This window comes from Pempheris klunzingeri, chromosome 4 (assembly GCF_042242105.1).
Source record: "Pempheris klunzingeri isolate RE-2024b chromosome 4, fPemKlu1.hap1, whole genome shotgun sequence".
NCBI classification, from domain to species: Eukaryota; Metazoa; Chordata; class Actinopteri; order Acropomatiformes; family Pempheridae; genus Pempheris; species Pempheris klunzingeri.
The window spans coordinates 8,716,177-8,731,823 of NC_092015.1; the positions used below are offsets into that span (position 1 = coordinate 8,716,177).

General features: G+C 42.6%; 3 protein-coding genes across 3 annotated transcripts in view; 1 reads left to right on the forward strand and 2 right to left on the reverse strand.

Annotated features, from left to right (window-relative positions):
* Positions 1-83: 83 nt before the first annotated feature.
* On the reverse strand, positions 84-3,231 carry glod4 (glyoxalase domain containing 4). The gene is made up of 9 exons (XM_070829131.1): positions 3,092-3,231; positions 2,868-2,917; positions 2,645-2,765; positions 2,415-2,559; positions 1,503-1,639; positions 1,321-1,407; positions 1,117-1,230; positions 948-1,034; positions 84-827 (listed from the first exon to the last, which is right to left on the reverse strand). The coding sequence occupies exons 1-9, from the start codon at positions 3,179-3,181 to the stop codon at positions 762-764; spliced, it is 897 nt and encodes a 298-aa protein (XP_070685232.1). The 5' UTR covers positions 3,182-3,231; the 3' UTR covers positions 84-761.
* Positions 3,232-3,702: 471 nt separating this feature from the next.
* On the forward strand, positions 3,703-6,133 carry mrm3a (mitochondrial rRNA methyltransferase 3a). The gene is made up of 4 exons (XM_070829543.1): positions 3,703-4,102; positions 4,843-5,087; positions 5,174-5,335; positions 5,437-6,133. The coding sequence occupies exons 1-4, from the start codon at positions 3,732-3,734 to the stop codon at positions 6,042-6,044; spliced, it is 1,386 nt and encodes a 461-aa protein (XP_070685644.1). The 5' UTR covers positions 3,703-3,731; the 3' UTR covers positions 6,045-6,133.
* A 518-nt stretch (positions 6,134-6,651) lies between these two features.
* Positions 6,652-15,647, reverse strand: part of nxn (nucleoredoxin) — a 55,386-nt gene continuing 46,390 nt past the window's right edge. Inside the window, exons 4-8 of the mRNA XM_070829409.1 lie at positions 15,029-15,129; positions 14,742-14,848; positions 13,769-13,948; positions 13,090-13,214; positions 6,652-7,728 (exon numbers count right to left, since the gene is read on the reverse strand). Of these exons, the coding sequence (XP_070685510.1) occupies positions 7,546-7,728; positions 13,090-13,214; positions 13,769-13,948; positions 14,742-14,848; positions 15,029-15,129 (696 nt within the window). The 3' untranslated portion in view covers positions 6,652-7,545. The remainder of the gene's footprint in view (positions 7,729-13,089; positions 13,215-13,768; positions 13,949-14,741; positions 14,849-15,028; positions 15,130-15,647) is intronic.

Consider the following 15,647-nt stretch of genomic DNA (forward strand, 5'->3'; position numbering starts at 1 on the left):
TAGTTAACCTCCACTTCATATACATCCACTGAAACCAAGAAAAAACACACACACACAGAGTCAAACTATTTTATAAAGATTTACATAATTTATTTCAGAGATTCAGTGCAACTCGACATGACTAAACTATTGCTGCTGCATGATACTACATGCATTAATCCATGCACAGCAAGCTCCTTTTACAGTATACTGCAGTGGTTGATACCCCAGCAACTACTATATTTTATTAGCTGGAAATGTATGTAACTTGCTCTACTTAAGTACAATAACAACAATAAGGGAGGTCCTGCATTATTTACATTTGGATGAGGCCCTTTTATTATGTTGCATGGTACATTTTTCGAATCAAAGTTATTTTAATCTTACAACAAGGAGCACTTCTCCAGCACAGAAGGCTGTTGTTGGAGGGCCAATAAGAGCCCGGCAGGACTAATTTCACCCCCTGGCCATGTTGATATCTTTCATGTTGTTAAAGAATGAGCCGCATTCTTGCCCACATCTCTGCCTTACTGATAGGAACGATGTTTATTGGAAAAATGTTCATCACTTTGAAAAATGGTCCTTTTACAAAGTGCTGTTTGCTATGTAGCTAAGCCTCATTCGCTTCCATAAATCTCCCTCTGCAAGCCCCGTGATAATTGAGTTGTCATTACAAGAAGATTTACACTGCAGGTGCCTTGTACAGCAACTCATCATCATATGAACTGGTGAGAAATTGATGGTGCACAATTTCTATAATCCTCCAGGCAAGCCCCTTCATCTCATGCAGCAGCTTTCTGTCTGTTGTGTTTTGCAAACCACTCATCACTTTTATCGTCGGCCATCGCCTAAAAAAAAAAAAAAAGGCCAAAAAAAAGGTTTAAAAGCAGACAGAGCACAGGGACAGTGAATACTCGGCACATGTTACATATTTAATGCAGAGAGGAAAATACTGGAGCAACACCAACCTTATCAAGCAATTCATCTCCTTTGGGATCCACCATGGACAGCTGCCTGAAAGCCTCGTCTCCCACAAAGCAAATCTCATGACCATCCTGAAACAAACATTGTCAAGTTAACGTTTTTAACGGAGACAAATTTCATTTGATTACGTCATTACATTGGTAATGCACTTACTGGGTCACCCAAAATAACCACTTCTACTGTGGCCTTTCCAGGAGTGTCCAGGCTGACTAATGGAGTGAGAATTTTCTGATTTTCCTTTTTCATCAAGGCTTCGAGGTCTGGCAGCTGTGGAATGTAATACAATATTTATGACTGATGATTGCTTTTCTCCAAACTTAACAAACACAAGGGCGTAACCATGAAATAGTATTTTACTTGCTCCCGTGGGCATGAAAATGCTATTCTCCCAAAAGCTGTTCCATGATCCACTGTCCCCCCGACGTCATGAAGCTCCAGTTTACACTGCATGAAGACAAATAATGTAATGAAAACTAAAACCCATTCCTGATTGATTAACACAGAACACAAAACAATTATGTATTTGATACGTGACTCACTTGAGTGTCTGTAAATCCCATCAGCACTGTTTTCTTTTCTTCGTTCTTTTCCATCACCTTCATTCCCAAGAGCGTAGACCAGAAGTGGGTCGACTTCTGGAGGTCTGATACTCCAAGACAAACCTTCTGCACAGGGTCTGAGAACAAATGATCAAAGATTACAGGTGATCAATAACACGGGTAAAAACAGCATAAGCTCAAACACCTGCAACGACCAAATGGAAAGCCTCTGCTGAATGCTTCACTTTTATGTTGATTGTTATTATTAAATTCCCACTAAATAAAGAGAATTATTGTACTTTACAAGAGACTAAAACCATACCAGAGGTTTGACCTTGCAATATTTGTTTGTTTAAGTATTTATAGCTGCAAATCAAAATGGTTACCCATTACATATTATTATTTATGGATTTAACATTGAATAATTTATTCAATGACATAAAAAATTTACAGACATGCGCTTGCTTAATCTGAGTAATAAAATACATTTAAATGACTATTACTATAAATAATTTAACAATGCTGTGAAACCAAGCAACTCTTTGCATTTGTGAAGCTGCAGTGAACTTATATTTGGGATTTTTGCTTGAGAAATGTGACAAATTTGACTACCTTTAGCACCAAATGTGCCACAGAAGCAGAATGCAGGCTTCTGGCACAACTTTACCTACTTCCAAGGTGCATGGAGAAAGGACACTTGTGGCCTTCATCGGGGTGAACATAATACACATTACAAAGATCATTTAAATATGAGGGGCTTTTAAAGCAGAAAAATATAAACGTTAAATGCTCTTTGTATTCTGTTTTGTCTTAACTCTGATGAAGGCCACATCTGGACATCAGGATCTGCTACAATGACAGCTCACTGCCATGCAGAAATAAAAAGCAGAAGTAAAACCTGAAGACACTCACCATTGGGAGGCTGCTCTTTGTCCACAAGGTAGAAAGGATACCCTCCTGGAGCCTGGGTCAGATACAAAGCCTCTCCTACCTCAGTGAGAGGCCACCCCAGACGTTTGGCATTGCTTACAGCTTGGCTCGACTGCAGAGTGAGGCCCTGAAGTGAAAACATATATGATAACATCCCTTCACATATAGCCTTTAAAACCCTCTGTGAAGTTTGATTATGAACTTTCACCCACCAGGATGTCATTGCCAAGTTGATACTCTCCCACCCCATAATTGTATGTCAGTTCAGCAACAAAATGGTCATCTTCTGGACCAAAGCCAACCATTGTTTTACTCCATTTTCCATCGTAGGGGCTATGCAGACACGTGATGAGGACAGCGTCAGTGTTAGGATATTATCAGCTCTGTAAATCTCTGCTTTTTGAGTACAAAGTTCGGTTAGTTGAAGATATCTACCCATTACAAGTTGCCTTGCAGCCTTCCTCAAACTCTTCATGGCGTAAAATCTAAAAGGGATAAGAGGATGTGAGAAAATAAGTATTCAGTGTGAGATCACATTTATGAAACATTTACACTGTTTTGAAAAGGAGAAATTAGTTCGCACTTTGGGTGAGATTAGCCGATCATTAGCGAAGTGACTCCAGTCACTTTCGGCCACTAAATGAAGCTCAGAAAATTACCTTCATGCCCAGAACATCTCGATAAAACGTGGCAGTTTTGGCCCTGTCGCCAACTTTAAAAACAAAATGCAGCGCTCGTCTTAAAGCCATGTTTCCTGACAGATGTGATGATGTACGTAAACAGACAGTATCGATTAAGCGTCCTTGATGATCGTTTTCTCTGTCATCGATTGGTGGGACGCAAATACCAATGACTGTATATACTGATAATGGTATATCCAAAAGAGCTAATAGCAGGTATTTACAGTTGAAAATACAAATCCCCGAATATTATTTCAGTCAATAACAATATTATATTATCAATGTGGAGAGACACAAAGGCTTTACGTAAAATATAACGACATAAAACTACGTTTACCACCCCCAGCCTCTCAGGTAAATGGTATCACCCAAAATGGTGCATTCTCTCGCGAGGTTATAAGAGCGGAACAACCGTAACATCTTTAAAATAAAGTGAAAAAAATAGTGAAAAGCATCGTTTAAGGATGGTTAGTTAGTTTGTTATCATCTTCTGGATATTAAATCCAAATGTAGTAAATTATTAACGTAGTAACTCTTCACTACCACTGGTGGAGGTATGCTAGTTAACTTGTGTTAGCACGCTATTCACATAAACCATAGAAGAAGAAATCGGGCAAACATGGCAGCGTACACGAGAAGCATGATTTGTCTTGTTTCTAAAGAGAGAAATGCTTTCCTGACAATGAAAAGCGGTGTTATTGCGGAATCAAAACGGTATGTACGCGGACTGAGGAGGAAACCTGTCAAAGTCTTGTTCCCAGAAAGCGAGATAGAGAAAGTTATCAAGCCGCCACCGCCACAACGTCAGCCTGCAGAGCTGAACGTCAAGACGGGGAAGAAGGCAAAAGTGACATCTGCAGCAAGACATCTCGAAGAAAGAGACTTTGTCAATGTGCACTCGGCTACAAAACACGCTCACCTTACTGTTACAAAGGATCAAATTGATGGACTGCGTTTTGAGAGAGCTTCGGCTGGAGACAAGAGGCTGGCGTAAGTGTCACTTTATGAAGACATGATGTTGTGATCGTCAGAGGTCACAGCACAGACATACAAAAGAAAAAGTCTCTAAGAGGTTGATCATGTGATTTTATTATGTTTAACAGTCTGATATCAGGTGGCAATGAAGGAAAATGAGCAACTGTCAAGCCACCACAGGCCGTTTCTATTTTATACTACTTTATATTTCTGTCCCACTACATCTCATGATCAGCCAAATGTAACATAGTTGAGTTAGTTCCTCCAGCTACGCTTCTAAAATGATGCTTACACCTTATTGAATCAGTAATTATACAGCATTATAACATATAGTTAACACTGAGAAAGGCAGTCATGTCTGGCTGCTTACTGACCAAAATATGTTCATAGATTAATGAAATGACTGCTCAGACTTATGATCTACTCATTCATGCCAGATTTAAATCAAAATGTTCTTAATTTTAGAGAATTCGGGCAAAGTTGCAAATTTGAAGTACATTTCTCTGGTAGTAATTCCATGCTGAAGTTTTGAAAGCAAGATTTTAAGTTGGAGGAGTTTTTATTGTGGTAATATTACTTTCACTTAAGTAAATTATTTGCTTAATATTAGTAAGTTGTAAGACGGGCATAATGCTGCATAAAAGCTTCATTTAATTCACAACACTTTCTAAGCGGTAATCATGATTGTGTTAAATCATGCTCTCACTTCTTATAATCCATCTCTGCCTCTCCATCACCCTTCCTCTGTCCTTTAGGAGGGTAGCGAGTGTTGCTCGTTCCAGGACGTTTCGGGAGCACCAGAATAAAATCCTCCTTGAGGGCAGGCGTTTGATCTGTGACGCCCTTGATGCTGGTGCCAACCCACAGATGGTGTTCTTCAGTACAGTGGATCGGCTCCGAGAGCTGCCCATTGACAAGCTGAAAAGGGCCACGCTAGTCAAAGTCAAGTTTGAGAATATCAAGATCTGGTCTGACCTCGTGGCCCCACAAGGAGTTATTGGTGAGGGTCACATATTTGGTTTTGGTTCATTATAAAGCGCAGATGCTCTGAATGTCGGTGACTCCAACCTTTTTTTTTTTCTGCAGCTATATTTGCTCGACCGGACCCGTCACGGATGAACTTCGTAAACAGAGGTCATTCCGTGCCGTTGTCTCTCATATGCGACAACATCCGAGACCCTGGCAACCTTGGGACTATACTGCGCTGTGCTGCTGCTGCAGGCTGCCATGATGTCCTGCTAACCAAAGGTATGCTCATGTTAGCAAGTAAAGCTCCCCACCCTTTCAAATGAATTTGGTTCTTTGCTCCTGTTTTTTTTTTTAACTGTCTCTTTTTTTTCCACCGATAGGTTGTGTTGATGCCTGGGAGCCGAAAGTTCTGCGTGCAGCGATGGGCGCCCATTTCCGCCTTCCCATCTACCCCAGCTTGAGCTGGGATGATATCAACCAACGGCTCCCTAAAACTGTGACTGTCCATGTGGCTGACAGCAGCTGTGGTGCTGACAGAAGGAGAGAAACCGAGGATTCACAAGTGAATGTGTCTCTCAAACCGTCCAAAGCAGGAGACTATGGCTGGGTCAGCACCAGGTCTAATCACTCAAATATGCGCTACGAGGAATATAATTCTGATTCTGAGTCAGATTCTGAATCCGATTCTGAATCCGAGGGAATTTCCATTCCCAGAGTGAGCACAAAGCTGTACCACGAGAACTGGGCTCAGAGTCCCACTGCTCTTGTGGTAGGTGGAGAGACGCAAGGTCTGAGTCTAGAAGCAGTCCAGTTGGCTGAGAAAACTGCTGGTCACAGGCTCTTTATTCCTGTCGTTCCTCATGTGGACAGCTTGAATTCAGCCATGGCCGCCAGTGTCATGCTGTTTGAGGGCAGGAAGCAACTGTTAAAACTAATGCAGACGCCTGAGAGGAAATGGAAATCTAAAGTGGAGCAGCAGTTTTCATGAAGTTGGTTCTAAATATCAATACATGACTTCTGGTATTCATTTGTCCTCGTTACTACAGACTGAACTAATAATATTCAAAGATACTTCAAATTTCCGTCGTCCATTTCTGCTAGAAATAAAATTCAGAATTTCAAGCAGGGATTTGTGCAATAATTTGTGTTCGATTTATGTCCAGTCATTTGGTTTAGTTCTTTGTAGGGCTGCATGTAAGAATAATTTTAATTATCGATGAACCTGCTGATTCTCTCTAAATCATTTTGTCGATAAAAGCCCCTCAAACTCAGGCCACCAGCTTCACCACCTTAAATAGATGCGCTTATTCCAGATATTCTTGGTATATTTATTCTAGAGAGGACAAGACCCACTGTGATGGTCTGATGTCCATCTGTTGTATCTGCAGCCACATTTTTATACAGATATGCAGAAATTACTACGCTTCTATCCCACCTGGAGTTTGCACTGTCTCAAATTATAAATGCAGCATTTGCTTTGAGCCCATGAGCCTTATTTAAATAATCCAACAAATGAACAGGTGAGTCATCGCATTTTGTGTATTTTACATATCCAAGAGCTAACTTTATTGATAGAACTTAAAAAGGAACAAAACTTTGTGCTTGCCAGTGAAATTTTAATGGGTGTGTGGGAAGTCATGACTGAAATAAGAGTACAGGGATTTATACATTCAACACTTTTCAAATGCCATTTTTGTGCCCTCAGAAATAACCTGGCCTTTTCATTAGGGGACCTTCACAGAAAATCCTCATAATGACTTTGAGATGAGAACCACCATTAACGACTGGCAAGAGATGACTGTCACTCACATCATAACACAGACAAAAGACACAGGGGCTTTATAACATCAGTCATTGGTCTGTTACAAGCAAGTATAATGTGACCTTTACTTTATGTGCACCTGTCATACTGTGACATACTGTTTTTTTTTCTTTAAATAGGGCCATAAAGGCTTTCGGCTACATCCAACTGAGGTTTAGCACATTTGCACTACATGTGATTTACAACTGTAAAAATGCATTTTATTCGTTCTCAACATCATTCAGAAACCGAAAGTAACAAGGATCTTGCAGACAAAACAGAAAGCAAAAAAACCCCAAAAAAGTCAGCTGAATAAGTAGGTCCACTGGGTAATTCTCTGGTTTCCTCTAGAGTTCAGAAAAGCTATTGAGTGAAAAAAAAATACAAACACTTTTTTTCTTGAGACCAAAAAAAAGCCAACAGAATCTCCATATATATTACTGTAGGGACTATCATCAATGCAAGGCACCACAGGAGAAAGAGGACTCCATGAAAAGAGGAACATGTCTAAAAAAATGTTAAAATGTCAGTAAAAAGTGAGACATCTCTCTAACAGTCTGACAAAGTCAGGGGGAGGTGGGAGAGATAGTGGGAGGCTGGGAAAGAGTGAGGAGCATAGCAACAGGTCAGGGTTCGACGATGGAGTGAGTCCCATATGGTATGTCCAATTTAGATCTGGACTTTCTCTTTAGATGGGCTCTGGTTTGAGCTTTTCAGCCAGGAAGTCGCTGACAAATTGATCCACTACGGCCGGCGTGATCTCCTCCACGTCGCGAACATACTTGGCACGGGCCGACATGTCCAGGATAGTGAGCAGAGGTGCTGCTTCTGGAAGGTTAGTGTAGTCCCGCAGGGAGTCACTCATGTCGTCCTGTTGTGACAGAAGAAGAAAAAAAAAGAACAGCGATTAGTGTGATCTTATATGATGTTACAATGGAGTATTCCTAACACGCATGGATGGATGACTGCACAGGCACACATACTGGGAACGGTCCCAAACCAGAGCCTCCATCTGAAGTGACTCCTTTATGTGTCTCAAGTCAAAGAGCTCAGTCAAAAATAGTCATGTCTCAAATACATGAAAACAAAAAAAAAAAGTTTGACTATGAAACAGTTCTGCTTTGAAAATAAAAGATACATATTAAGGATTAGAAGATAGAAAACAGAAAAAAAAAAAAAAAAAATTCTGTCCTCCCACCCTTTTTGGGCTTTTTTCCTTCCCTAATGCTGAACTCCAGCACACTGTGAGCACTGCGTTGATTGAAGAAACATTGAAAGTTTATTGAAAAAGCAACCATGTAGTGGTGTTGACGTACGGGAATTCAAAATTTTGTTTTGTGTGACACATCTGTGGATAAACTGCGTGTTGGACTACACTCAGTTTGAGCTTGTTCTCTTTAAAAACTATTCTAACAACAACACACGCTGCTGACATAATGCAAACTGACACGTGTTCCCAAGTAGACACAGCTTTGTTTAAAGTGGTAGAAAGTTAAAAAAAGAAAAAAGGCTGGGAATCAGTGGCTCAAAAAAACCCCATGTTCATCTACAGCATTAAAGAAATTCTGCACTTCGGGTGTAGCAATGTCTCCTGAAATGCATGCAGATATCACCGTTAAAGTGCTCACGTGGTATTTGGATTTCTTTGACAAACATGCAAGTCAATGACTGGATACATTCCAGATGAGAAGTCACTTTTTCTCTGCTGCTCATCAGTTCAGACTTGCTTTTGGCAAAGGAAACTAGGACAGCACCCATGAACTGAACTGTGCTACGTTACCCCATAAAATTCAGATCTGCCTGGCACAGCCTTTATTAATGCACACTTCTTGAAAGAGAATATGAAACTCTCTCCCATCTTCCTGCAGGCAGCTTACCCAGAGAGACCAGAGCGCTGGTGCTTAGTCACGCATCCTGCTGTTTGGAAAGACTGAAAGGAAGGAACCATGTGGGGGTCCAACAACATCCCTCCTATTTCAAAAGCTCACTCACATCAGATATATTTCTAATCACCGAGTATTTGAGCAGCACATGTGAGCAGGAGGGAGCACAGTGCCGGGTAGTGAGGGGTTTTGTTCCTTGCAGTTTCTTTGAAGGGGCTTCACTCGTGTCCTGCCCCAGGCTTGATGTCACCTTTCACCCTTTAACATGTCAGGATTACAACCTCTGTAGCCACAGGTAAAACACATGCAGGCTGGCAGCAACTTTGAAACAAGCTTGAAAGGGCTATTAATTATTGAGACGGAATAAGAAATGACACCTTGTTGTAATTCGGTTTTAGTTCCAGCCAGCAGTGCTCCTGGTTCACTATCCATTATTCTAGTCAGATCTTCTCTAACACAAATGGATTTCATGTTTCATGTTTTTTTTTTTTTAAGGTCACACAATTCACAGTCACTATCATTTAAAACATTCCCTTTCCTCGTGACAGCATGACCTGATTTCCCCTCAGCTCGGTTTGCTGGCTCACAGGGAGACTCGCAAAGATTAAAGATCAGTTTCATATGGAAAAGATTATGTTGAAAATGCAGAACTAACAAAAAAGGGCCAGAGGGTGGCACTGCAACAAAGAGTTGGGCTTCTCATGGAGAAAGGGCCTCTGATGCTAATGCGTTTACTGATTTATGTGCCAATGTGAGTTTAGTCAACACAAAGTCAAAGATAAAGCGACTCTGGGTGGATTTCTTGCTACATATAACGCTCAAGCGTTCTCTCCTCTGACGCCCCTTTTGTTGTGTCTTCTCTGTTATCAGAGAATCCACAGCTATTCCTGCTAAATGGATCAAACCAAACAATCACTCTAAGACCTCTCATTGAATAGCTTGGCTGCGCTGCTACCTAAAAAGGATAAGTATGCCAAGATGAAATCTGTGACCTCTACTTTGCAAAACTGCTAACAGATGGAACAGATGAGTTGCACTGTGGTATTTTGTTGTAGGCAGCTAACTTCCTCTGAATGGAGCCCGTTTTATTACGCTGCAAATCATCATACATTGACCACTTAATCCTCACAGATGTAAGCTGTCACTATGGACAATGTTGTTACGAGTGAAATACTGCTCGAGTCTCCTGCAAATAAAAGCTTCGTCCTGCATGCTCTCTTGCAGCCATACTAAGCATAGATTATAGATCATCTGGGCACACAGAAGAAACCACAAAGAGAGAAATTCCACAATCTTTGACCGTGGCCTTTCCAGCCTCTCCGATATGAGGAGATGTAATCTCTGTATCAGCCTTCGCCCCTGTAGGAAGTCGTGCATCTTCTTTTGTTTGGTTTCTCTGCTTGTGTAAACTGCTTGCAGTGAGGTGCAGCCATTCCAGAGGCCCCCCGCCCTCTGCAGCTCAGCTCAGAACAAAAAGGACAAAAGGGCCTCCCTGCTTTAGTCCGCACTCACAGCTGTGATAAGACTCAGCGTGTGTTTACCGTGTGGAACCTGCTGGGCCATGTCAAGCTTATTCTGATTATTGATGCACTGTGGCATTTCACAGACGATGACCACGTGATAAGGTCTGAACTGAGAATGGATAACAAACCCCCTCCAGCAAAACGAGGGGCTGCGTCCATCTCACTGGCCAGCTTTAACGTCTTGAGGAAAAGTTAGCAATTTTGAATATTTTCAGCAGCAGTTGTTCATCAGTTTATATTTTTGAAAGTAAAATCATCTTTGGCTGGTTTGCGCAAACGCGGGACAAAAAGCAGACAGTAGATTTAAACAACTGAGGAACATCTCTCGAGTTACATGAGGTAACATACTAACACGCTGACGCATAGCAGGTGTGATGTTTACCTGGTTTACCATCTTAGTTTGGGTGTTAGCATGCTAATTAGCATGAAACACATCAATAAGTTTAGCATAGAAGAATTGTTCAAACTAAAATTTTGACCTGCTGATGACGCGAGGTGATACGTTACAGGATCGTATTACTATTCATCCTGAGGGACACTGTCATTTCATTTGACATATCCCTCACAACTGAAAATGTGAATAGAGCTGCAACTAACTAAGTTATTTTCATTATACTGAATAACCTACTGATTATTACCTTCATTAATCGATTCATTTTTGGTCTATAAAACATCAGAAAACAATGTAAAATACAGATCATGATATCACACAGGCACAATTACAAGTTACAATGTCTTCCTTTGTCCAGAGCCACAAAACATTTAAATTCCAGTAATTTAAGACCAAAAAAATGTTCACATTTGACAGCCTGGAATCACAATCGCTAAATGTGAACCTTGCAAGAGGAAAACTCACCGGATCACAAAAAGTCATTGCGATAAAATCAAATAGTCAAGACATTTCACTCAAAACCACAAATGTGAACCTCACGGTGGTGCTAGAGGAAAACTCAAGCTATCTCCAAAGATGGTGGGTGTCATCCTAGCATGGCCTCAAACATAATAAATGAGCTTTCAACACAAAAAAAAAAAAAAATCAAGCACGGGACCACAGATCCTCGAAGAGTAAAATCACAGGCAACAGCATTTGCTGCTTGCGACAAAACTCAGTTAAATTCTTATGTGACTGGATAATACCACTAGAGTTCATTTTGCCTGCAACAGCAGAACGCAGCAGAAATTAAAGAACAAAAGATCTTTCATTCTGCATTTATAAATCAGTATACTCCTCTGTGGTGCATGTTTTTTTTCAGTAGGGTAACAAGATCCTGTGTCATTCTGTTCAGCCTGGTCTGCTCAGCCTCTCCCTGAGAGACTGCCAACATACTGCCGTCTCATGGACAGAAAACGTAGCAGCTGGCCTGGCAAAGAGCGTGCGACTACCAGGGCTAACCCGGGCCAAAGTGCAGGAGTCCAAGCCCAAACCTGGAAGCTTCACTCTCTAAATGCCTGAAACGGGAAGTGATATCTGACCGTGAATCCGATCTGGAAATGAAACCTGGAGATTTCATAGCCGGCTGAGGCAGAGCCAGGAAATTATACCTGCATTAGATGGATGTAAAAATATCTGCCTTAGCTTATGTGCCACGAGGGAAACAAAGCAAACTTAGACTGCAGCTATAACATAAGAAGCTTCTGAATCATGACAAGGTCCTGCACAACAATGTTTCTTTGTGCTAGTTCAAATAAATATTGGCACAGAGACAATGAACACGAAACAAGATCATGTCAACTCTTGTCTGAAAGCTTGAGCTTTTCTTGTACTGTGTACGTATGTCGGTGACATTTCAAGGCTGACTTCAGGGTGGAGCGGCCTTGGACAGACACACGCAGGGTCAGACAGTTTGCACATGTGCAAGCCCCACGACCGAAACCTGAGCCTGCCCTTGGTGTGACACGAGAAACCAGCGCAGTCCTCCCATACTGCCGGGCAGGGAGAACTGGGACGAAGGGGAGCTGGAGGGCAGAGAGCAGGGGGGACTGGGGAGAGGTAGCTAATCTGGTAATTATGTCCGCTGCTGCTAACTCCACCGGCTCTGGAAAGGTCGAGACAGAACAACACGAGATAACGAGAGTTATGAAAACTCCACGGCCCGTCCCACACAGGCAAGACGTGGGAGGAGATGAAGTAGGAGATGGAAGGATTATTTGGACGGGGTCTGAGGGAGCAGAGAAAGGCTGCTGGCACGCTCTGGATCTACCCATCATGATAAAGGCACCCAGATGAATTCTGGGTCATGATAGTAGTGAGTGGCACTCTTGCAGGTTCAAGAGGCTCAAGGAGGAGCTTCTAATGTTGTGATTTCAACAGTGGCTATGGTGTTGAGCGCAGATACAAACCAGCGACTTACAATATGTGATTACAGCCCGACTGATAAATAGTTATTAGCTTATTGCAGATATACTGGTATTGGTGTACAACTGTAAATGTAGGCTGAAATTGCAGTAAAGAAGTGCATAAGATATGTTGGAGATTTTTGTTGTTGCTCCGGAACTGTTAAGTGTCCCGCTCAGTAAATATCCCAGCTACAATTCTTTATTAATCAAGTTTAAAGTGGCTGTATAACTATGTGTACGTGGCGGCAAAACCACTGAAAATGACGACAATGTATATTTTTTTATTCGTGTCTTAGTTTGTAATTTCTCTTCTTCGTTTTATACATGTTGTTTGAGCATTTCATTGCATTGTTGTGCATATGACAAGAACCTGTGACTTGTAGATGTCTTACTGTATGTAATACAAGAATACGCCAAAGTTCAGCTGTGCAAGTTTGTGTGAAATGGCATTTTACTCCGTCTCGAGTAGCCTCGAGTGGCTTATCTCACCTCTCCAGCCACGAAGAACAGCAGCGGCGTCTCCTCCTCCTTGGCTTTGTACTTGACCATGAGCTTCTCCGCTATTGGCTGAATCAGCTCCTTGGCTGGCTCCAACTCACCTTCTTCCTCAGCATCTAAATGAACCAGGAAAAAGACACGGAAAGATGTTAAAAGTATGTGGAGAGAAGCCACCTGCGAGAGGAAAAACACACAGATGAATGAAATGGGAAGCAAGGAAGGAGAGATGACAGATAAGTGAGGACATCAAAGGAGCTGTACAGACGGTCCCTGTCTTGTTTCCTAATACAGTTCAACCTAAAAACACACCATTGTGGTCTCATACAGTATTTTAAGGGTCGCCATTCTCAAGTGCACTATTGTCCTTTTTTGTTATCATCTCCTACAAAAAAAAACTGCCCTACAGTCATGCCCATGTATTTTTTCCATTCAACTCATGAATCTACTGCATTTGGCTTCTTTGCACCTTCTCTATTAGCATATAAATAGAAAGATAAATACTAGAACACATCCCACAGACCTTTGGACCTTTTAACACCGGAAGAATTTTCCACAGAGTCTGACATTCAATATGCTCCACATAAATGCCACTTCATTCACACAGATGGGGCTCCAGGCAGAGCCCCATGTGGAGCTGCAAAGACTGCATCATGAATGCCCGTTTACTCACCCACAAACAGGACGAGGCAGGGCCCCTCATGGAGCTGCACGGCGTTGGACTCGCTGAGCTCGAGCACGGGCCGAGGGTGCCAGGGAAAGAACCGGCACTCGGGGTCATTGAGCACCTCCACGCGGCCCTGTCGCGAGATCACGTGACCTTCTGTATCCAGCAGAATCAGCGTGGGAATACCTGGTGAGGGAGAGAGAGGAGGTAAGGCTGGTGTGAGGGGAAGACAAAGTGAGGAAGGCAGGAAATGGGCAAGAGCGTGGGAGGTGGTTAGCGTCATTTCCCTTCATTATCGCCTGATGACGCAGACTTCTGCCTCTCCTGCTGAGATTTTCTTTATAGTGTGGATGTTTATTTTGTGGACAACGTTTGCCTCTCTGGTGACTTCACCTCTTTCCAGCTGCCTGCTTACACAGGCCCCCCCCCCCCCCTTTTTTTTTTCTTTTAACATATCACTGGCTCTCACCATACTTCTGATTACAATCACCTTGCCTTTTTAACACCCATATCAGAAACAGACACCATCCAGGAGCAAACAATGCACATGACTGAGTATGTTCCTGTCTGCGCATGTGGACTGAAGTCAGCAGAGGTGGGCGCCATCATGCACTGCATGGGTTTGAGTGCGAGAGTGGGGCAGTGTTGACTCGTCCTCTGTGCATTCCTCACATTCTTTGCAGGAGAGGCCGAGAGCCAGCTCTTGCTAACTTCATCCACAGCCCTCAGCACACACACAGAGGAGAGAATCGGGAGAAAAGAGCGAGGCACAGAAGGAGAGGCGCAGCACTTCCGTAGCGAACAAGGCTGCAAACTTGATAAGCGGCCCACATTCCTCAGGCTGCAGGGCAATCTGTGTTGCTGTTTGTGTGCCCAGCACAGAGAGCTGTCTGCCATTGTGCCAGTGCTTCAGTGTGTGGCATGACTAAACTTGAAGATCTGAAATGACATTTATTAGGAGGAGATGGCCATAAAATACCTTGTATTCCGTAGAGTCTGTTGAGTCGTGATCGCCGAGCCTCATCTGGATATGGCACCGCCAACCACGGCATCTCACTGAAGTACTGCTTAAAGGACTCCTCCGACCTGGAAGGGTTGGAGAGCACCAAACAGCAACACGACAGATGGTGATTTAGTGGTCTCAATTAACAGCTGAGTGGTGAATACTGAATATTTGCGTCCTTGACAGACAGCGACAGATGTGTGTGTGTGTGTGTCTGAATAAATATGATCTTGCCCATGTTCTGGCACAGTCAATGCTGTTACCTGTCAGCGCTGACAAATACGATCTCAAACTTCTGGCCCGACTCTTTGACGGTTCGATATGATTCCACCAAGACCCGGGTCAAACTGCGGCATGGCGGGCACTGACAGAGGGAGAAAGCAGAAAGGAGAAAATGTTAGAAAGGAAGTAAATGAGTGAGTTGATAGTACACATAGTCATAAATGTGATAGGGTAGGGTAGGGTATTTCCAAACACTTTTCCACAAGCTAGTAATTCTCTCTTGTTTTGTATCCAGCTTCTTTCAACAACAGTCCCGGACCTCTTAAAACACTAATCCTCCTGTAATATTCTTGCTTCTGGAAAGCTTTTGTTGCTCTGTGTGTGTTAGGCCACACTCCATCTAGGCAGGGGTAGCGGTGGAATGGCTGGCATTAAGATGACATCAGAGTGCCATGGCAGCGGGACAGAAAACAGACCGGTCTTAACTTCCAATCTCTCTCCCTCATGCTCTCCTTCAGCTTTCCCACTAGTGAACTATGTAATTAAATACAAACACTGAATATTCACATCAGACAGAGTAAACTTATGCATGTTTTGCATGTTTTTGGGGGAAGTTTGTCTACAGCACCTCGAAGAGAAACATTCTGCCTCCACTGCATA

Coding starts and splice junctions, on each gene's coding strand:
- glod4 (XM_070829131.1), bottom strand. CDS start 3,181: ATGGCTTTAAGACGAGCGCTGCATTTTGTTTTTAAAGTTGGCGACAGG. Junction 2,766..2,867: donor TGCAAGGCAACTTGTAATGG/GTAGATATCTTC, acceptor GTGTCTGCATAG/CCCCTACGATGGAAAATGGA. Junction 1,035..1,116: donor TGGTTATTTTGGGTGACCCA/GTAAGTGCATTA, acceptor TGTTTGTTTCAG/GATGGTCATGAGATTTGCTT.
- mrm3a (XM_070829543.1), top strand. CDS start 3,732: ATGGCAGCGTACACGAGAAGCATGATTTGTCTTGTTTCTAAAGAGAGA. Junction 5,088..5,173: donor GGCCCCACAAGGAGTTATTG/GTGAGGGTCACA, acceptor TTTTTTCTGCAG/CTATATTTGCTCGACCGGAC. Junction 5,336..5,436: donor TGATGTCCTGCTAACCAAAG/GTATGCTCATGT, acceptor TTCCACCGATAG/GTTGTGTTGATGCCTGGGAG.